At 35.6% G+C, this 23,709-nt stretch overlaps 1 protein-coding gene across 1 annotated transcript in view; it reads left to right on the top strand.

The window, feature by feature from the left end:
• Nucleotides 1–23,709, top strand: part of TRDN (triadin) — a 241,172-nt gene that overhangs the window by 199,008 nt on the left and 18,455 nt on the right. Inside the window, 10 exon segments of the mRNA XM_062573067.1 lie at nt 2,454–2,480; nt 3,608–3,655; nt 9,016–9,060; nt 11,134–11,151; nt 12,806–12,853; nt 13,758–13,778; nt 17,889–17,915; nt 18,958–18,993; nt 19,211–19,255; nt 20,262–20,309. Coding sequence (XP_062429051.1) covers nt 2,454–2,480; nt 3,608–3,655; nt 9,016–9,060; nt 11,134–11,151; nt 12,806–12,853; nt 13,758–13,778; nt 17,889–17,915; nt 18,958–18,993; nt 19,211–19,255; nt 20,262–20,309 — 363 coding nt within the window.

Below are 23,709 nucleotides of genomic sequence, written 5' to 3' on the forward strand. Positions count from 1 at the left end.
GATTATACAAGTCATTTGATGAGAAAATATAACATATCAAAAAGATTAGGCTTAATGTTGAACTGACTAAAATCGTAGTAGATTTGGCAAAACATAAGTGTTTGTATTTATAGCTAACAGACCCTCAAAAGTTCACTTCAATTTTTTGCCAATAAAATATAGGCAGATTTCATCATACCCAACATATCCTGTGAAAACTTTTGATTCTAGAATGTCTTTTTTTTTCATGAAAATGTGCAGTAGAAAAATCTCTGATTGGCTTGTGTCCATATTTAGTATTTTATGCTAGAAAAAGGAGGCCAGACATTTAGTCTGATACCAAGAACCTCAGTGTTCAAATTCTGAGTGGATACTGGAACTATAGATTTGGGCAATTAATAACTCTGTGGATAATGTGGACAAGGGCAACACAGTCACCTTCCTAAACTTGAGCAACCAGACCTGGACTGAGTTCTTATTTCTTTCCACATGAATTCAGGGGACTCAAAAATACTCTCCATGACTCATATTCACCAGCAGAAAAAAAAAAGAAAAGAAAAAAAAAAGAAAGAAAGAAAGAAAGAAAAAGAAAGAAATACATTGGCTTCACACTTTTTGTTTTGGCTTTAGTGTTTTAAAACAAATTGCAGATATGAAATAAGGATGCTGTAACGAAAGCTTATTTGTAAAATTAAGTAGTGTCAGTAAAGAGTCTGTAAATGAATTCTGTCTTTATTCATACCTTACATTAGTGATTTTTTTGAAAGTGTTGTAACACAACACAGCGTTCTCTGATAGTTATATCAGTCATCATACCCGTTTCTGAAGTTCAAATTTTTTTACAATTGCAATGAATTTCCATTAGTAAACTGAAATTCATAGCTGGATGGGCTTCTCTATCTTGCTATGTCTTTTGGCGCAGTGAACTTCCTTTCAAAATTTCAGATATATTTCATGGAAACTCTTCAATTGCAATAGAACTTATCTAAGCTTGTGTTGCTCAGGGAACTATTTTTTGTATGATTTAGGGGAAGTTGAGGTAAAATAGTTTGAGCCTAAATTTACAAGAAGGGTTTTTTTAAGCACATAAAGATAACAAATGTGCCTTTCTCATAGGATCCCTGTTGTTCTGTTTCTTATTTCTAATTCCTCACTCGGGAGCAAGCATATACATCTAGTTTGTATCTTTAGTCTTTATTACTCTCTCCCGAAATGCTCCATTATTTCTGTTCTGTTCTGCACACCATCTCCAGTCATTCTCTCTTTAAATGCAACAGCGTGGATCAAATAGAGACTGGGTGTAAAACAGGAGCGAGTGAGTAGACATTCAGCAGTTAGATTACAGAATGGCACTTTTGCAAGGAAGACAAGTGAGCATTTCCATTTGGGAGCAATCTCATCACTCTTGGGATTTTTCTTTTTTTTAAAAAAAAAAGTATCACTCCAAGGGCATAAGGAAACCCAAGAATTCTTGACAGTGAAAACATGTAGTTTTCCACTCCAGGGCACACAAGCAGAACAAAACCCCACCTGCACAGCAGCTACTTTCTGCCCTGAGGGTGAGCTGAGGAGCTCCGGGCAGACGCAGAGTTCGTGTTCTGGGACCACAAAGGCAGCTCACCCCCTGCTCTGCTGCCTCTCTCTGCGGGAATTGCTCTCCTTCATACGTGGCAGACCGTTACATGCAAGCGGCAGAGGACTGACTCTCTTCAAAACAGCAGCCGCCTTGTGCAAGGCAGCTGGCACAGCCAACGCGTTTCTCCCGGTATTGCGTAGGGCTCCTTGTGCTCTCTCTTTAGCTGAGAAGTGTTCTCTTAAGGGCGATGGAAAGCATAAGTTCAGTTTTCTGTTTTATCTCACCTAATTTGCCTGGAAAATGTGGAAAATGAAAGGGAAATTAAGTTATGAAGCTGAGGTACTGAAGTCTAAATCTTTTCATTTCAGAAGTGTATTATTAATTATGTTTTCAAATATGTCCTTTTGCTCCTTGAAGTGTCACTGGATCAATTTAAAACTCACCAACCTTACTAAAGCAAATGAAATTGCGAGGGACTCTTATAGGTCTGATTTAAATTGTCACTTCCACACTAAGCCAGCAATTATTTGTCTGATTTTGCCCAGTACTGAGCACGTCCTGGTCTGAATTTGCCCTACGTGGTTAGGAGCACTCCACTCAGCTCAGGTCAAGCACCCCGCTTAGCAATGTGGTTGCCCTCAGCTGAAAGAAGCACTACTTAGTGGGGGCCACTCAGCCCACCCAGGATGTGAAGAACCTCCTAACGATATTTGTGTCGAGTGGTGCCTACATTCCTCGTAGGATAAGTAAGACTGTGTTAAAACTGTTGCACATTTAAATATAGATATCTCTGAAGGCTTATGTTACCTGCCTACAAATATAATGAATAAATACACTAAATCCTGCATTACAGCCCTAAGCATATTAAAATGTGCTCTTTTTCTTTGTTTATTTCTAGCCGCCATAGAGAAACATCATGAACATAGTAAGTAAAAAGTTGATAAAGAATACTTTTGCTTCTACGAGGAAGATATCTTTTTATGTGGTCAAAGTTTTAACAGCTAAAGATGAGATTCATCAAGACAAGTTGGCTCACAGGAAATTTGGGCTTGTGAACCTGGAACTGACTTTCACTGACTCTGCCTGGAATGCAGGACCCAGATGTGTTTCACAAGTCCCAGCGTGCATGAAACCATTTTCCAGTTCCTTGCTGGGATAATATCTATCTTTGCGCTGCATCTCCATGGCCTGGCTCCCACTAGAAAGAATCAAGGCACATAGAGATAAGAAAGAGCATTCTCTGATGAGGTCTCTGACCAAGACTATAGAGAGACCTCACTTGCTACACAGATTGGACGTAGCTGCTGTAACTCAGAATGAAACATATTTTCACATTTCCTCTGAAATGTCACTTGTTTTTCCATTTCACAATGTTATTCCGTGGATATCTCACTATTTTTAAATAGCACAATATTGCACACAGTTTATATTTTGATACAATTTAATAATTGTTTAATTTTGTCATATATATTATGTATACAATTTTATAATCTTTTTTACTGCTTCACAGTGTAGCTGCAGGAGCAGTACCTATTCCAGACAAGTGATTCCAGACTAACAGAGGAATATGGAAAGCTATTTTTCCTCTATGTAATACACTGAACTTTCATTTTGTCTTCTATATCGAATAGTACCCCACTTCTGTTGCAATAAACTGCTTCCACGCATTTTATATAAACATCAAGGAGAGATTTTCCTTATCAAAGATAAGTGATATTAATCAAAATAAGTAATGTAAGTAATGTAAAAACTAAGTCTTTTAATCATTTTAAGAAATTGTATGAAATTTATTTAAAAAACACAGAATGTAATCTTACAATTTCTTAAACCACATGAAAAAGTTCAAAATTAATTTTTTTATATTATCTTAAGTTGTGAAAGAAAATGTTCTTTTAACCAAGTTCCTTTCTTTCTAACAAGATTTGTATCAAAAAGTTCTCAAATCAAATGCTAACATGTAATGCAAAGTCATCTCTTAAAATAATAATGAGATTTTTTTAAGTCTTCTGACAATTAAAAGCCCTCTAACATATAGGTTCTTTTTATTTGCAGAACATGAACCTGTTAAACGTGAAAAAACTCTTTCTCAAATTAAGTCAGGTGCGTTTTGTAATTTAATTTCTAGTTACTCCAGGCTCTGTTCAATAAGGATTTGTGTGATCTGTAAAACTGTGAGACTTTCTTGAGATAAGCGTTGTTTATTTTGCTTTGTATCATTGTTTTTTTCAGAGTTGGGAGGGAAGGAAAAATGACGGGGAAATTTAATTAAGAGGAGGCAACTTTCACAGTCTCTTACAGTTTCTGTAACTGCCTTTTTAAAACTGATGATGTAGGGCTTATAAAGTGTCAGTGAAACCAGTTACCAATGTGGGGAAGGGGATTATCTTTTACCTGTCCGTAAATCTGGGTAAATCTGGAATTGCCCCATCACAACCTTTTCTATAAACAACCAGTTGTTACACGAAGTAACGCCCAAAGGAAGGCGATACAACCCCACTGGGTTGCATATGTAGATGCATAACTTGAACAGAGGTAGCATAGCGAGAAATGGAACTGAGCAATCAAAAAATTCTTGGCTTGACTCTGCACTCAGGTAAACTGTAAGTAATATCTAACTACAAGTGGCTGCAATGGGTCAGTTTGGACCTCTTTCAAATCCAGGTCTTGTGCCTCATTGCACATTGGTATATGAGCCATTGGCACATGACCTGGTGAGGAGTTTGGCCTGATGTGGAGAAAGGAGGCTAAGAGGATATTTCCACAGAAACTCAGCTGAAAACTCAGCTCTGAGTGGTCTTACTGGATGCAACGGGTGCTGCAAAAAAGATCCCATCGACCTTCGCTGACAATGCGGCTGCTTGCAAAAGACCAAGCTTTACATAAAAATGAAGTGTTCATGAATAAGTGATCAGATGAACTACTTAGAAGCTTACTTTCTCGGTAGAAAAGTCAGCCTTTTTTCCTTCATGCTTTTTTTTCCTGAATTGTTTTTATTGAAGGATAACAAATTTTCCTATGCATTTACTATTTTTCTTAAATACTTTTCTAGCAGAATATTCTGCTTGTAAGGTGGATATTTCATAGATATTTTGACGTTTCCTATCAGATTTGACTACCTTGAATAGCTGAATTAGTGAAGTTGTATTGCTTTTTCTGAGCCAGCAGGAGAAAAAAGGGAAAAAGAAAAAAAAATAAAATAAAAGTTCCTCACTCCAGTTTTCAACAACACAGAGGTCAGGCTTTTTTTTTTGCCTCACTGACTACTTTTCATATATTAACTGCTCATGGGTACTTCGAGCTACATTGGGAGAAGCTTGTGCAGAGATGCAGAAGCTGCATTTGGCTCCTTCCCATTGTACCTTGGAGAATTTGTCCCAGATACCAGTATATAAATAAATCTGCATGGTGAGGTGTTTGCAGACATTGGGGCATCCTACCTCAAAGCAAGTACATTAGACTGAGGAGGAGCTTGTATAGCCATGCTATAGTATAATATATTCCAGATTATAGTCCTTGGAATTTCAATGTTCAAGGTAAAATAAATAAATAAATAAGGACTAGCTAAATTTCCTTTAGCATAAAAGATTTTTTCTCCAGTGATTAATGATTGCTTTGGAAAGCAGTGGCTGTTTTCAGTTTCAGTTGATGACTGGAAATGTTAATTTGCAAGCATTGGTGGTAATAGTTCTGCCTGCTGTGTGCCAAGGAGTTCTCTTGAGTTAGCAGACTGAATTATAAAACCCTCATTCTGCACAAAGCATTGGCCTCCTTTTTCATCTTGATTCACAGAAGCTTCAAACTATTATTCCGATACTTCCTGTCATCAGATTAAGAAGTATCACGTGAATGAGAAGCCAGAGAATTCCAGAAAATGTATTGTTCCTATAGGGATTTTTTTTAATTAAAGAATGTTCTGTGTGCACGTGTGAGAGCAGGTAAAGCAATAGAATTAATTCTTGATGTAATTCTTCTGAAACTGACTGAAACACAGATAGATCTGTTGGCAGCTTTATTTTTTTTTTCTATTTAAATTAGATACAGCAGAACAAAAATGAATATTAATGGTTGGAGTGCTGCAAAACTAGAGCTCTGCAGAGGAAAGAAAATCTCTCCAATGAAATATTTCAGAACTTTATGCTTTAGCCTTATTCAAAATCAGAACAAAGTCTGAAATTTTAAAAAATATTCTCAAAAAATGGTTTTTGTGTAATTTTTGTACACATAAATATTTTGGGGATTTGACAAATTCCTCATGATATGATAAATATAAACTGTAAATGAGAAATGAGGCAGTCATTATAAAATGAAAAATTTAAATATTTATTCTGTTCCAACCATAATACCTACTTTTGGTATTATTAGAATTCTTTCACTACTTTTCTTCATATGGAAGTTCTGGTGAACTGAAATGATTTTGTGAAGCTTCCTGATCTCTTGAAATGTGTTTTCTGGTAGAGAGTATTGTCTTTGGGTTTTGCTAATACGTTCCTTCAGATTCCCTTTTGGTTACAATCAATGCTTAGAAATGCAGTGAAAAAGTCATGCAGTCACCTCCTGGAGATCTGTCAGGGGAAGAGAAGCAGCAGCCTTCAGAGTGCTGTCCACTGCAATCAGCAGATCAATAGCTGCTGTTCAGTTACAGAAAAATAGGACAAATGCCAAAGAATTACAGCATATATTTCCAGATTAATGCAAGTTCACAGCTCTGTCCAAGAGATGCTTTACCATAATCAAAAGATGAGCTAATGAACAAATTTTCTGAAATGAATTTGTTTTGAAAAATAAGTCTCACTCATACTTTTTTAATGGACCAGACATGCAAATCTCTCATAGACTCATATGATAGACTTCAGAGTAATTGTTGATATAAATTCTAACCAGAATTTTAAAAAGCAAGACCATTCTGTCTAAGGTTCAAAATAGCATGCACACTTTTTGGATAATAACAAACAAATATAAGATCTAAACTTTTGAGCTGTACTTGTCATTAATCTATATGGTACAGGTAGAGGTAGTATGGTACACGGCCTACGTTTGAACTCAGCAGGCTGTTTTTCTTTATATATCAACAGATGGAAAACTTAAAGTGCAAATCTAAACCAATGAAATACACTGGCAGTGTATTAAAGCTCATCTAAGAGCACAAAGAGATACATTTTTCTGAACAGGCTGCTGCTTCAAGCTGCTCGTTGTGCTAGAACAACATTTCTAGTTTCACAGACAGCTATGAGATGGAGATGAGAGTTTTTAATGCACTGCGCTCATAAGGAACTGAAAATAACAATAGCTGAGTAAGGGGAAAAAAAGCTCTAAACTTAATTCAAGTGAAGAGAAATTAAATCACCCTCTACCAGATGACAACCAAAAAGCATAGTAATTCAAGGGCTATATTTTATTTCTGAAGAAAAGAAGAGATCAATAGCAATGGAGCTTTTTCCCTCCCTATATTTTCCCCCATTAATACTGATTTCCTTTCAGAAACAAACAAAAAAAGCCCCCACAAACCACAATTTTTTATGCTTCATGTCCGTGCTTGCACTCTTTCTTTGCCATGTGTTGGCACGTTATGGATGAGAAATGGACTGTGCAGCAATGAGGCTGCTTCTCTGTCAAGTGAGGCATGATAAATGTCTTTTTAGGACTCTCTGGCATTTTTATACTTCTAGAGATCTCAGGGGCAAGTTAAAAAAGAAAAGGACCCAGAAGAAAATCTTCGGAAATTGGACTTGCTCTCTACCCTCACCAAGAAGTTCTCTGGAAGTTACAGGCCAAATTTGGAAGAAATGCCACATATGTTGAGACCACTCAATAGTCTGCTTTCTAAATATGCTACTATCCACATATTTAGTCAGAATTCAAATGAGGGTTAAGGATCCAAATCTGGACACTTTAGTTCCAGAGCACTAGCCCACACAAAAAAAAAAAACGGTTCTTAAGGTTTGCCCTTTGAGTCTGTGAAGATGCAGCAACAGGCAAACTGGGCATCTGCTAACATGCAGATGCTCCCAGCCACTCACCGAGTTCCCAGTACCTCTCTCTGTTATCTCATTTAAAAAACATTTTTGGCTTCCAGGCTGGGAACACAGCTCATATGCAGGAGCCAAACAACTTACTTTGTGCATGCTCAGGCAGAATAGCCAGGAGGGTTTCTAGCAAGCTGGTGCTCAAAAGAGTTGGGTGGCTACAGAGGACCAGCCATCCCTACCCAACCTGACCTCCACTCTGCCGATGTTGCTTTGAATCTGACGCCCAGCAGAAGTCTTGGAGAAAAGGCAATGGGCCACAGGCATGTAACTGTAAACTGCCTCTATCAGTGAGAGCAAGGAGAAGTAGATGCTGAATGTGCTTTAAATGCATTTAAAAAGAAAAGTGATTATGTACATGAATGTTGAAAAGTAGGGCGAGATCTGAGCTCCGTGAAGAGAAAAAAGGAAATAAGAGCAATGAAAGATCAAGAAGGAGGGAGTTTAAGTCAAACAAACTGGGCAGAGTGGAGATCTGAAAAAAAACTTTGTAGTTCCCACCTGCCCTAGCCATTGGGCATTTAAGAGATGTCATATGTTCAGAAAGCATAGTTCCACCTATACTCTGCCTGAAGCTGAACCCATTGGCCTGCTCAGGGGGAAAGGAAGCTGTCCAGGCTTGGTGGCTGCCACTGGCATGGGGCCACATTGCCTGAGCTGAACCATAGGCAGCTCCAGAGCATGTGCATTTAGGCAGCTTTTCTCATGAGATTTTCACATGCTCAGGGCTTCTCTAAGGTTTTGTGACAGCTATTCAGCTGGTTTTAGGTAAGCATGCCCAGCAGCATGTGGTATAAACAGGCTTTCACACTGGCACTGAGATGTGTTGTCATTTGGAGGGATCTCCATAACTTTCTTCCCTTCAGAGTAGACATATATGGATAAGTCAGCACATACTTGTGACTAGGCACTACCTGAGCAGAAATTCTCAGGCTTATATATGATCTTCAGGGGTCCCTTCCACCTCAACTATTCTATGATAGAGAGAGAGACAGAGAGAGAGAGAGAGAGAGTATGTGTGTTTGTGTACCTGTATTTATGTATGTATACATATATATGCTTAACTGTTGAATTTAGGCACTTAACATGTAATGTCCACAAAATTATAACAACTGGATTATTAGAAATAAAGTTTCTGCCTGAGTGGCTACCTGAAAGACATTGCCAAGTATGTGGCTATTTTTGCGGGTATAAGACATCGGATACAGTAATTTGATCTTTCGTGGAATATGATCTCACCATGCAGTCAGAATTTAAAATGTATATATGTCATTTCTACAGTGCTACAATGAAATAGTATTGCTAAGAGCACGCATTTATTTTTTTCTCTGTGGACTGTATGTAAAATATCATATGTTTAGAAACATTTTTCCAGTTATGTGCACCTGTGCTAACACAGTAAGAATTTCTAATTCTAATGCTGCTTTCACAATACAGACGAGAAAACTAAACAACAAAAGACAGCTCCCACTGAGAAATCAGGTAGGAACAAGTCATTCTTCTTTAGTTTATGGCGAGGGGGTTAAATGCTGTTCAGAACCTCTGCATTTGAATTGCAGTTATTTTTCAGAGTATTTTGAAATACGTAATTGATAACACTTTCTTAGCAAAGCCAGCAGTGTTGTGACCAAGGACACAGTTCTGAGCACATCCTTTCCAATGATAAAGCCAGATTAGGATGTTTAAGGTCTGGGCTACTTATTCCCACCTCTGTGCCAGAGCTGGGCTAGTAAAAGGAGGTGGAGCTGTAAATTAGATGTCTGAAACAATCCCAAATACCTTTGTAAGGCATTGCTGTTTTTTTTTTTTTTTTTTTTTTTTTTTTTTTTTTCTCTCAGATTTTTCCAGCAACTGAATTTACAGCACATGCCTGCAAGTAGTTTCTGTGCCACAACACAGGGAGCAGTGCACAAGAAGGGAGTGAGGCAGGAAGATGAATCAGTTGGGTCTGGGACTTGGTTAGATCTTAAACTGGATTTCTCATGGGTCAAAAGTCTTTGGCTATCTGGGTCCCTTCTGCAATTTAGACCATGTAGGTTTTGTAATAATAATGTAGACAGAAAAGTTTCAAGTAACATTGATTATTACAGAAGCCCTGCAGAGTCACCTCAGGGATTAAAACATTCTCATCGTCATTGACTGTCTGCAGCCATCTTGAAGGCTTCCTTTAGATATCAACCTCTTGATCTCCACTGAAGCCTCAATCCAAATATGAAATGAAAGATTGCCAAATCATGAACAATGATGCCAGATCAACAGATTATAATATCACTTCATGATGATGATAATGATTTTTTTTATAAAATAAGGATCTGTTTTGTCTTGAAATGAATTGTGTTATTTACCACCTCACTCCTATTCTTATATGGTATGTGATTTCCTTTGCCTGAGTACTGTAATGGATGCTGTACAGAATAGTATTGTGCTGTCTCTAGCTGTGATTTATATTATCTGTGGCTTTTTATTACTTTTTGTAAGAACCCACATGATAATCTATTATTTTACCATGAAGTGTTATCATATAACAATCTAGCCATATATCCACTTAAAATAGTACTTGGTATTTTTTTGATTTAATTGTAAACTGATGTATGTTGCTCAAAAACATATAAATTATGCTTATGTTAATTGAGTTGGAGAAATTACTCCAAAATACTGCAATGTATTTGTCACTGAGTGTTTAATGAGTTAGCAATTAGTAGTAGGCAAACAGGTCTGGGAAGGAAGAAATAACATCTTTGAACCTAAAGATTTTTTCACAATTAAATTCACAGTTTTTTTAAGTTCAGCTAAATTTCTTTTTTAGTTTTTGAAGAAAATGAGATGTTTCAAATTATCACAAATATTGCTGTTATGCATATATATTCTCAGTGGCTGGGAAAAAAAAATAAAATAAAAGCAGCCAGAAATCTCATGACTTGACATTTTTTCTAAGATTTATTCAACTCTGGTGCTTCAGATAGGTTGACCATGTTTTTTTTTGTTTGTTTGTTTATTGAAATCAAACTGAAAATCTAGTGTTTCAAATTGACCAACCATAAGCCACTACAAAAGTAACTTGTAAACTTTCAAAATGGTACTTATTGAGCTTTAAAGAGGCAGGTTGAAGCAGAAGGTAAGTCATCCCATCTCCCTTTAACAAACATTTTATAATGATATGAATTATCCTCTGGAGCTGTTCATTACTCTCCCTTGATTAAAAAAGAGTTGTCTGTAATAAGCTTGGAGTTAGAGCAGCATGTTCTCAATGTTGCAAGTCAGTTGAATCACACCCAAAATTTTGAATCAACTGTTGACTGAATTTTTTTCTCCTTCACACAGTTACATTACTGTGTTAAATGCCAAAATACTTCATTATTTCAGTAGAGGCAGTCTAAACATGTCAGAGTCTATCTACATTTTAAGAGCCTGAATGCTTGTGTTTTTACATGAGTGAAGGAACCTAAAAAAATGTGAGAGCTGACTACTAGAAAAATATTTGAATTTTAAAAAGTTTAGAATTTGTTTTCTCTTTGTATCTACGTATTACAATTTACCTTCTTTTGTCTTCTGTAGTCCAGCCAAAGCCAGCAAGTACGTGGTACCTACCTTGATCAGAAAATTCCTGTAATATAGTGGGATATGTGTGGCTTTCTGATTTTAACATATGGTAGCTTTTTCATAGTCATTTATAATTTGACTTAAATCTATAATGTCTTTACCCCATGCCTTCCATTATTTTTATTTAACATATTGTGTGTCATTGCTATTTAATAGTCCATTCCATTTGCCATAACTAATTGCTTTAGTACAGGAGTTGACTTATTCTATGCTTGCCATATCACAAATTTCAACAAAAAATTAACACAGGAGTGACAAGTTTTTAAAAAATTGCTTTTAGCAATCAGTTGGGTGGAATGAATACTTCTGCTGAATTAAAAAGAGAAAAAGAAAGAGAGATCACCACATCATATTATATTTTAGTATAACTGCATGTAGAATTTTTCTCAGTCAGAAAGGACTGGAGAAAGAGTTCACACATTGACTTACCATGCAGCCTGCTTGTTAGCTTTCCATAACCTTCATACCTTCCACATATAAAGATAAAGTGTAAATGTAAAAGATGCTCAGTTGCAACCCAAACCGCTCTCACCCCCAGGAAAGCCCAGATGTGGAAAAAAAAATACTCATCAGAGTCATAGGTTTCAATTCCCATTTTATACAACTCTTATCCATTTGAAATTCCCAATCATGTCTTAATTTCAGCATTTCCTGGAATATATCTTCCTCTGCAATCACAGTCGCTGGGGGTTCAAGAATTAATTTAGACGGCAGAAGCACTGAAGCACATTGCCCTTTTTCAAAGCTTGCTCATGTTTTCAACATTGTCCACTTTGCAGACCACCTTTGTATTCTTGTTGCTCAAAAAGAAACAGGTGTGCAGATTTTTAGCTGTGGGTAGCATGACCTGGAAACAAGGCCAGGAGAGCTGTCCATTGATTATTCAGCTCTAAAACATGCTATGGTCCTTGCTTGCCTGCATTTAGCCTTGCTGCAATTATGCTATGAGATCTATGGGTTTTTTCATTTCCATTTAAGCAAGTGTGACTTTGCTATAAATTATGTGATACTAGACCCTTGTTTTTAAAATTAAGCTTATTTGTGCTTTCTGTTTCCAACAACCTAACATAAATTCTCATTATTTCCAGTAAAAATTATGAAATAGAAAGGTGCACTGCCTACAAAACTGTGCTAGGTCTCTAATTTTCCACTGTGATATATAATTTATTCATACAGAATAGGATGTGTTCAAGGCTCTGGGAATTCAGCTCAAGTATCTATGACTCGACAACATAAAGGTCAAACGAATGGTTGCTGAGTTTGCTCTCTATTCTCCTTTCAAAGATGGAGAGTGGATATAAATCACGTTTTAGAAATTGAAGGTAGCGTCTATTAACTAACTCTTTCCTTAAGGTACATGCATAACTTTTAGTAAAATTAATAGTAATTATATATGTAGAGCAATGTGCAGTGCTACTGAACTTTGCTGCTTTGTGGCAGATCCATTTATGAACAATCTTTTAGTGATTAGTCTTTTGGCTTTCTTCCAAAATAACAGCATGAAGCAATAGAACATAAATGTTGATTCCTGAAAAATATGCGTGCAATCCTTCTTAGGTAAAGAAAAAGCATACAAAACCCACTTTAGAAATATGATGGCAATTTTGTCATGCTTTCTTTTATCTAGAGCATGAAGCTGTCAGACATGAAAAAGGCGTTCTGCCAACAAAACCAGGTGGGGACACAGAATTTTATGCATTTATTACATTTGAAACTGTCATTTAAAGAAATAGCACAATACGCTTGAATATGACTAATGTCAAAAGGAACAAGAGCATGATACTGTAAACTGTTTTGCAGTATAGGATGACCTTGACATGTCACATCATAGCTAATGTAGCCCAGTATGTATTTGTAAAGCCTTTTGTCATTTTCTGAAGGTATATATCAAAGGTCAGATTCATGCCTCTGTAATTCCACTGACATCAGAAGAGATATTCCAGCAAAGAATTAAAACTATTATCTGAAGCTATTTGTTCTAAATGGCTTTATTTTGCTAATTATTTTTGAATATCTGCCATTTATTTAGACCTCCTTAATCTCCTTGCACAAGTCAACTTGTCAGGACCAACAACACTTCATATTCTTCCAAAGCATTTTATATACGCTACACTGGTCAAATTATGACCTAGTATTTATCCATAGTTATGAAAAACATTTCTGCATATTGTAATTCCTATACAATCTCTCTGGTGCAAGACAGCAAATTATTGCAGTTACAGGAAGCAACAAAGTTTAGTTTCACTGTGTAGAAATCACCTTAGGTTTAAAAAGATAGTCTTCTCCAGGCTTCTCAGTAAAAGGAAATATATGGAGCATTTATTTAATATATCAACAGTTCTTATTGTTGATATTATTCATCCTTAGTTCTGGTATAGCATTTTTCATGTGTAGATCCAAACATCCCTATTATTATTACCTATCATTATATTGTTATTAATTACAATAAATTTTCTAAAAATGATGTTTAGATATGCAGTAAATACACAAAAGAAAAAATAACAGTATTGTTCACTGTAAAAATATTATGCTGCACCTGACTGTTCTGAGCATTTTTCTATCCTCTTTTTACTTCCCAGCCAAATCAAAACCAACTGCAAGTAGGTGTCATGTCATGTTTCTTATGGAATATAAACTTGCTTTGCAGATGCATGTTGTCTCAGTTTGCATTTTTGTAATTTTGTCATGCTAGATAATGCTGTTTTCTTGCTTATACTACAGATATTCTTACATTGTGATCAGTCTTAAAAACAACTGAGCACACTGAAACCAAGCACATTTGCAATTTAATAGTGTAAAGCTGCAACAGTCAAAGTTCATTTGTAATTTTCACTTTTTATAAAATTAAATCATAATAGTAGTATGACTGATGCTAGGGTGATTTTAGACGGACACATTACTTATCATTATGTAAATTCATCATTTATTAAAAGTAATAAAATGGCAATGTGGCATAAACTGAATTAGACAATCTTTTTATAATTTCTTTTGCATTTGTTAAAAAATACCTTTTTTACTTTAATAAAATACAATATTAAATTAAAGAGAAGAATGGAATATCTCAATTTTAGATGAGTTTTAAGGAGAATTCAAGGGGAATTTCTTGCACAACAAAGATTTCCACTGAAATCCATTAGATAATGTACTTATTAAGGACAATAAGATTTTTGAATGGGTAAAGACTGAGATCCATGCTTATTGTGGCAAGAAATTACAGGATGCATACTTCAAACTGTGATCAGACGTAATAATAGGTTCCATGAAGGACAGTGCTTACACTGCGTACTTTCAATTGTGAAAACATTACAGTTTTCACAGTTGGATTAGCTGCAGTCTTTATGAGATAGGATCTTTCTTTTTCTTAAATATTTGTACAATGCCTGGCATAACAAGACCAAATCTTCTTGTGTTATCCTGATACGAAGTAATCTATGGGTAAAGAGGACCCAAAGCCAGGGCCAAGCCATATGAAGCACAGATCCCTTCCTACCCCAAGACGGAAAGCAGCAACAGTATCTCTGCCCAAGGACCCACTGAAAAATTCCCGCTGTTGTTATAAGTCAGAAAAATTGGATTTCAACAACATTTTGGGAGGAGATCACTTCTTTTCCTGGGGGAAAACAGTTTATAACCAGCTTGTCAGTTTGTAAAAGTAAACTGGAAAAAGACGTGTCTCCATGAGGAACCAAACCATAATATTTCAGTTCTTTATGGGCGCTGAGCCATTACCTCCTTCGGATGCCGGAGCACCTCTCAGGCTTTGTACTCTGAGGACCTTGTGCTCATTTCCCTCTTTCTCCCTTAGCAGCAATACATCCTACTCTGTAAGCAGTACCGCCAATGATACTCCATAACTGCTGAGCCACAAAGAGCATAGGTATTCACACCAGCTTCATGTTTTGCTGTTGATGCCTGATTTAAGAGGACTGTCTCTTCTAGTTAGCCTTCTCTTTTGAGTTATTTCCACCTGGCACACACATAGAAACTGTCATTGGAAGGTACCTGGAGGCAAGGCAAGCTAGTTCCATTAAGCTTCCTAACTTAGTCATCAGTGTTAGATGCTTAAAGTTAGACAGGATGAATACCCACCCTTTAACATCTGACAGAAGACACCATGTTGTCCTGAATCATAGCTCGAAGAGGAAATGTGGAAAATGAAGTATCTGAAGTATATGTCCCCCTGAAGGGTCTTCTGCCAACCTGAATTGCAGTGTTAAGTTTTCAAGTCACTATTCCAAAATCATTATTTGCTGTGGAAGCTGTTGGTGGTTTTATTTCCATTTTTGTCATGTTTGTATCTTATGCAAATTTTCCTCTATTTGATTCCACTAGTCAAACTTGTTCAGTCTTATAATCACGAGATCCATTTACTGACATTTTATGTCTTCTTTGCTGAACTGTTTATCTGAGAGACCTGACAATGAACTTTCTTGTAATACAGAACCATCAGAGACTTAAGTGAATAACTTTCAGGCTTTTTAAAATAAGTATCATTTTAAGCAAAAATCACTATCCACAGTGCTTTTATATTGAGAACTATATTACTCTGGGATATAGTGAATATAAAAGTGAAGATAGTGAAGGTATTTTCCCTTGACCTTTGCAGACGGATATTTGTACCACATTGTTGAACCTATATTCTGCTGTTTGAAAAGGTAATAAAGGTTAACTGTGCCTTTAGAAGAAAAAAAGGAGGAAAAAAGGGAAAAAACAGTATCAAGTAGAATTACGATCATGTACAAAAGTACTTTTGTTTACACTGTCTGTTCTGAGCTAACCATCCTTGAATGGAGCTACTTCAAGCTTTTAAGCATGAGCTATTTTTTTCTCCACTCAAAGAACACTTAGTTGGATCACAGTCATCTTTATTTCTAGAGCTCTATATAGCTTTGCTTCATATATTTCTCAACCAGGTGTACCATATGGCCAGCAAATATGTAGATAGCTATCATGTAAATCAGCAAAACCTGTAGCCATGGACACAAAATTCTCATTGGCCTTGAAACTCAGGTCTAGCAGAAGTGTAAAATAAATCCATATCTTCGTGCTGGGCCAAATTTATTCACACATTATATCCTGTGCTGTCTTATTGTAAAGGTAAATGAGGTGTAAATCGGAAGAGAGATTGTATTAAGTGAAAGACAGTCTGTAAACAGAAATACAAAGCTGAGTTTGAAGAGTCCCCAAATTATCAACAAATACTTTTTTATGGCAACCTGCTAGGAGAATTAGCAGGCAATCATAAAATCAATTAGTAAACTACCCTATTTCCATTATTTCTGTTTTAGCAAGCATGAGGTTCTCTCACAGCAATTGATCCTATATCAAATTTGAAGCTTTAATGAAACTCAGAATGTACTCCCTGCATACTGATTAAAATTTCTCAAATTATGAGCGATTACCTTGAACAGAGGACAAAACTGATGGCATTTCTTGCTCATATAGGAAGTAATACTGAAATATATGCAGTGTTTTGCAATCAATGCAAAGAATATGTGAACTGATATTTTCAAAAAACTCGCCATTGACCAAACTTTATTCCGATGTAGTTCTATGGCCAAAGTCCCATGCTTTCAGCAACTATGAGCATGATAATGAGCAGAAATGTAAACATTACAGGAACAATATTAGTGTTAAATGGCAACAAAATTGTCCTTCACTGATAATGTCTGACTTTTATGAGCCAAATCCCGAATGAGTTTTCTAGGATGTGTTAGCAAAACCTACACTTAACTGCAGACTAAGATATCCCAGTGAAAACATTTTGCCTGAAAGGTGTTCACCTTGGTGAAAGCTCCCATTAGCAGTAGGACCTCATATTCATCTGAAGCCAAAACCCAGCAAGAAATAAATACAGAAATAATTCAGTCAGAGGAGACTCTGAAATGCTTTGTGAACATGTTCATTTTAAACATTTCTAGGATATAGCTCTTTTTATTATTCTCTGTGTTCAAGAAATAAATGTTTTCTCTGACTAGTGAGGTCTTTCTCTTTTCTTTAAACAGGGTGAATAAAACTGGGACTAATGAAGTACTGAGGAGTAAAAAATTCTTCGATCCCACATTCATTTGTGTGATTGCAAATGATGTTTTCTACCAGGGAATTTCTAGACCGTAATGTTAATCTCTTGTGATTAGTTATTATGGGTACAATAATCTCACAAGGAGAAATGCTTCTTTTTGTGCTAGGTACTGTACAAACATTTAATCAGGATTTTTCCAGCTCTTAAGACCTTTTACACTAAAAAGGCAAGGCAGACTGATGATGCAGCAGAAAGTTAAACAGAGATGAATGACAGCTATTTAAGGTTAGCATCAGAGCCTTTGGCTGGGATGTATGGATAATAAAAAAACAGAGATAAAGATTAAATTTGAATACACTTTTTGGAACAGCGAATGCCTATGACCTTGAATGCTTGTCTGAAAATATCTCTAAATGTTCACTTGTCTGAAAGCTTGACTGGCACAGTGGCTGTTTTTGCAGGAACCATGCATGTTGGATTATAGTACTTCAAAGAGTGGGACTCAACTCTGTGAAATTCTGTGTATGTGTTCATTGTAAAGACCATTTCTTTGCAAATTAATATTCTGTATAAAAGTTGCAGATGAAAGAGATCTATTAAGCTGTTACTTTTCAAGAAAAAGCATGGTACTAAGCCTCATATTCCTTTCTTTTCCCTTCCATCTTCTTTTCTGATTGTTTTTCTGAAGAACTAGCAGCTGAAATCCCAACAGCAGGTAAATAGTGCATTTCTCTGATCTGTCTTATGGAAAGAATTAATGAACATACCAACCCTGATGAACTATATGATGTGTTTAACCACTAATAGTGTAAACCAGCATTGCTCAGTTGACAGCACTGCAGTTCTGTACTAGTCAAAGACTATTCTGATCAGGTGGTTATTATAGTTCCACTGTTGATCTTCTTCAGTATGTTTTGAAGGTGATTAGCACTGAGCAAGCTAGCGTTGGTCAAATAATACATGCACCAGAAGACATTGAAGGAATCACTATTACAACTGGTTGGATCATATTGAGTGAAAATGAACAATTCTAAGGCAACCTGCCAGATTTCTACTGTACGCAACAGGGAGTACTGAAATGGGCTCAGATGCCTGAAGCAATCCACCTTACTTAATTTCAGTCTGTCTAGCTAATGGAGTCACAGACCAACTGTCCATGTTTGTGCGGGGGCAGGGAAAAAGATGCCAAGAAGGAAAATGCACATGTTCTAAATTCATATACATTAAAAAATAAAATAAGTAAACCACAATCTACTGCTGCAGGTCGTAAGGATAGTCATACTTAATAGATCTAAAGGTCCTTCTGGGTGCATATCCTGAGGGGTTTTGTGTGTTTTGGAGGGTTTTTTGTTTTGTTTTGTTTTGTTTTGTTTGACAGTAGAGACTGCTCAAGGAAAGAGAGCAAAAGCCAGCAAAAGGCAGCATGATCCTGAGCTGATCCCCTGATGCTGCTTCTACCTTCTGGCAACCACTAGCTAGGAAAATCTGGCAGTAGTTTTCCACCTGAAATCTCTATCAAGAGTTTCCAAACTGTTCCATAATCAGTGATATTCTGACCATTTCCAAAGACTATTCAGAAAGCCCAGAACATCTACTTCCACTAACAGTAGCTAGCTGTTCCTAGGTCCATGCCATAAGACAGCTTTATCCCAGTTATAATTCCAGGGAAATTACTAGGGAGATCAGCATGTGCTTATTTTAAAAGTCTCGTATATCTTATGCCTCTCTTAATGTGTTTTCCTTGCGTATCTCTCTAGCCCAGAAAAAAACAAAGACAACTAAGGAAAAAGAGGGTAAGAAGTTGCTCTGTATGTGCGTATGTACGTAGAAGATCACAATAAAAATAATAACAGATTACAATTTTGCATACATTGTTCTTTGAAACAGTCACTGAAAGATTTTTGCTAATATTCAAATAATTTTACTTGAAGAGTCTAGGAAATAATCTTTTCAGAATTTAGTCAATTTACCAACCTTGAACATTTCTTCACTTTTCTTTTTCCTTTCTAGAAAAAACAACTGAGAAGAAACATCAGAAGCATGAGAAAAATAAAGGTAATAAAAGGATGAAAAACTCTAAAAACAACAGTGAAAAATGCAAACATTATTTTATTCCCAGAGGCTGGAATGAGGAGTTTTGTTAATCTTCCTAAATATATGCCTGTAAGGCAAATGATGAAATTGTACAAAAATCCTCTATAATTGAATGTCCAGTGGCTCCTCTGTATGTGAGTATCAGGGATTACACCAAGACGTCGAGTCTGGATGCAGCAGTGCCCTGCCCGTGACCCTCCCCAGCTGCTACATCATTAGTCCCAGGCACTATCTGCAGATGAGGGATTTAGGAGTCCCTGCTTAGTCTGCCATCAGATTCCCTAGTGAGGTGGTGCAAAGTTCATTTCCATAGCTTATGTGATGTTTTTGATCACTGACTTCATATTGTAGAATATCATGTTGATAATGAGAAGTGCTTTTTACGTATTTGATATACTTCACAGTTCCCTATATGCTGACTAAACTGTTGGACACAGAACTGCAGCTAGAGAGATGGTTTCTGCTATACGTATAAAGCTGATTAGTAATAATAAGTTACACTGATTTATTAAGTTGGTAGTCTAAGAGATAAAGGTCATCTCTACATTGGTTGAAGACAACGCATTTTTCATAGAAGTGCAGATTTGGAGCAAGATCTGCAAAAGTTAGTTCTTAAAAGTGCCTAGGTGTTATGCATGTTGAATACTTGTGTATACAATGTACATATACTATTTGCATATAAACTTTGTATATTGGACTCCTACTCTCTTAAAAGATAGTAGTTAGTTAATTGTAGTGGTGCAGGTTTGCTAAACTTATATCTAAAAGGATGGTTTTCCTCTCCATTTTTTTCTCAACATAAAATTTATGTGTTTAAATAGTTTAATTTGACAATCACTTTTAAAAAACAGTCTGGTTTATGCAGATTCTTAGTTAGTTGACTCCAACCCTAACATTTTTTTAATAAAAATTAAGTATTTTGGCCTGAAACTGAAGACTAATTTATCATCTTTCTTCTGCTCTTTAGGAGTCCTGCCGGTAAAAGAAGCTCCACGACATCACAACTTGACATCAGGTAAATGATTTTCCTTTAGTCTTCTTTTGTAAGGGAGGTCGCACTCACAGACTTCTCGTGTCTCTCATTCAAGTAAAGGGGACTTGATGAGAGGCAAGCCTGGTGAATCAAATCCATAAATATTGCTCCTGTAGAAAGTGATGACCTCAAGTTATATTCTTTTATTGCCTTCCTAAAGTTTTAAACATATATTCAGCCAATTACGTTATAAACCAAATTGCCTGTCATGAATTTGGCATTGCATTTTTTCAAACAAACATATGCTCCTTTTATAAAATCTGTTCCCTAGCAAAACCAAAAAGAGAGGAGTATGTCCAATTCATTTTTTTCACATGAATAAATATCAGCCCAGGAAAAAAAAAAAAAAAAAAAAAAAAAAGAAAGGTAAAGAAAGGTAGGACATCTCAGGAGGAAATCTCCCTGTATTGTGTTATCAGTTAGCTCCATATTTTTCTCAGTTTACGATATAAATAAAAATATGAGATTCTTGACAAGTATAAATTAATCCCTGTGACTTCAGTGGAACAGCACTGATTCATATCAGACAAAGATCTAAATCTTTAATCTCACCTGTGAGTTGTAACTGTAACACAGAAAATATGAACTAAATATTAATGTGGGTCTTCCTGGTGCAACTTTGATGTCTTCAACAATGGAGAAAAGAATTTCACGTCAAATCACACAGACTGTTTTGTTGTACATGGTTTTGTTTATCCTTTTTACTATAATTAGCATTAATCTCATAGTCCTATATAGATTATTGAAACGTGTAATATATGTGTGGCATATGTACCTATGTATGAGTAAATATCTTTATCTACCTCAGATATTTTAATAACAATTTAAAAAGTAACTGAGTGAAAAACAAGTGCAGAGCAGTTATACATTAAAGAATAGAAAGCTAAGATCAAGCACTTAAAGGTTAGCATGTGGGTTTATAAGAAAAACTTACACATATAGCTCACAAGACTGCTGTATCAAGCCCAATAAACTTCACAGAAGAATGACTTAACTTCTTCGTATTATCCTTCTTCTTCTTCTTTTTCTTTTGATTGGTAATGTAGTGTTTTAGAGGCAGATGTTGACTTTTGTACCTCTTAATAATTCTGAAGTTAACTGATAAACCCAGAATGCAGAATCTACATGGCCAAAATAGTCCTCATTATTTCATTAAAATAGTATTCATATTGATCAAGTAATACTAAGCAGACTAAATCATAATAAATAAAAGTAAATTAGACCAGAAAGTTTTCCTGGGGAGAAAAGAATTTTCGTATGGAATAAATTCCAAACTCAATCTAAAACAGGAATGTATTAAAAATGTATTAAAAATATATTAAAATATGTTTGCTACAAGGTTTTGTACCATGTACCACTATGTTCCTGCAAAGTTTGCTATTGATTATGCATTATTCAAACTGTGTTACGATAGTTTTCATTTACAGTGACTGCTATGATCAGTTAATTTAATTGTACACTATCATTGTGCCATTATTCTTGACTGGATGTTTCCCATATCTTAAGCAGCTCTGTGCAAACATTTTTTCATAAGAGATTTTGTAAGTAGATATACTATGTGTTTTCAAGCCATTCTTTGTCCACTAATAAGAATAGGACAGTTTACAGACAATGGATAAAAGGTTTCCAGAAACACATCAAAGTGATTTCTTTTTTATGAATGTTGGTCTTTGGTGTTTGCTCAGCTTGAGAATTTAAAAGCTGAGACCAAGTCCTAGGTTAAACACACTTGAATTGGAACCTATTTTTCCAGTATTATTTGCAGATGAAGCTGTGCATTTTGCACGGTGCACTGAATACTAATACTTTTTGCTGATAAATAGAACTAGAAAAGGGTTTAAACATTCAGAGCTAATCTATAAATTTAAATAGCAAATCTTCTTTTAGCTTTGAATAGCTGAACAGAGCAGATTCATATATTCTTAGATTTTGATCTCAGTCCTTCAACCTTTCCCAGGTATTAAAAAGCAATCAGATAAAGAAAAATAAGCAATTTAAAAAGCTGTATATAACTTCAATTTTAGGATGTTTCATATTTAAACAGAATTTTAAGCAGTCCCTGACTTTGCATAAACAATGATGATATGTGCAGCATACACTAAATTTCACTTCTTGGTATGGCTATAAGGAATTAAAATTCTTCTCCCTCCCTTCTGTTGTCCTAAATCTCAAAACTGACTTCTGTATGCACACTGAAACTGGTACACACAAAAAATGGGAAATCTTAGAACTACTGTTCCTTCCTCTGTCTTACAAAACTGTGTTCACAAACAGGCAAAAGCAGATTTTTAGACTCTGAAATCAGATTTGAGGGGAGCACTGATTCAAATTTGTAATGAAGACTATCTTCTATACCTTATATATATCTTCTTTACATATAGAAGATATATACACATATACATAGATACCTAGTTGTAACTCTATATATACCTTGTGTGTCTGTGTATGTCTATATATATATATATATATATATATATATATTCTATATTCTTCTCCTATGTACAAAAACTCCATACTTGTCCATGATTAGTTCCAGCGCTTATACCAGAATAGTAAAATCTAAATTAATAAAAAATTGATTATGTTTATTGTAAATGCCTTGTAATTGGCCTTGTGGCTGGAAAGTCAAGAAATGTGTATTGTATTTGTCATATAGACAGTTGAAGAGGCTGACATTTTAACCCTACCATCACCCACACATATGCAAGTATTGCAACAATAAAGAGTGGTAGTGATGAAAGATTATGAAAAGTGAGAAATAATAAGATTTGATGGTTATCCCATATGTATTTCTCTTTTAAAATAGAGAATAAATTAGAGAAATGTGTGATTGTTTTCAAGGTAATAGAGATCTATTTAGTCATGCTGACTTCTCTGGCATCTTGTGTTTTAAATAAAGGCTTATAAAATTCATGCATCTATTCCTTAAATTATTAAATAGTTAAAACTTTCTTAGACATGAGAACTTCTATACTCACCATCTAGTCAATGAAATTGTACCTCTGGGAAACATGAAATTATCGTAAGGCAGAATAGGAACATCCTTTATATGAGTATAGGGCTCTAGCACTTTGACTGAAAAAAGCATTTCTCAACTAGATTTATTCTCTGCTTCTACAGTGATAGATAGCAATATGGTTCCTGAGATGTTTTCCATCATAAAAAAGAACAATTTCATTACATTATCAGCAGGAGATATTCAGTGGCATACAGACATCTCCATTTGAAAACCTCAGCAACTTCAATGGATGAATTCATTATTAGTCTGTATTAGCATGTGGTGGTTAGTTGTTACCATAAGATTGGTTTATTGTCTTACACTTTGTGTCTCCCTGAAATATATTTTCCAATTCAGGGAGGATTTCCAAATCTCAAAAAGAAG

Source organism: Rhea pennata, chromosome 3 (assembly GCF_028389875.1).
Source record: "Rhea pennata isolate bPtePen1 chromosome 3, bPtePen1.pri, whole genome shotgun sequence".
In the NCBI taxonomy this organism is placed as follows: Eukaryota; Metazoa; Chordata; class Aves; order Rheiformes; family Rheidae; genus Rhea; species Rhea pennata.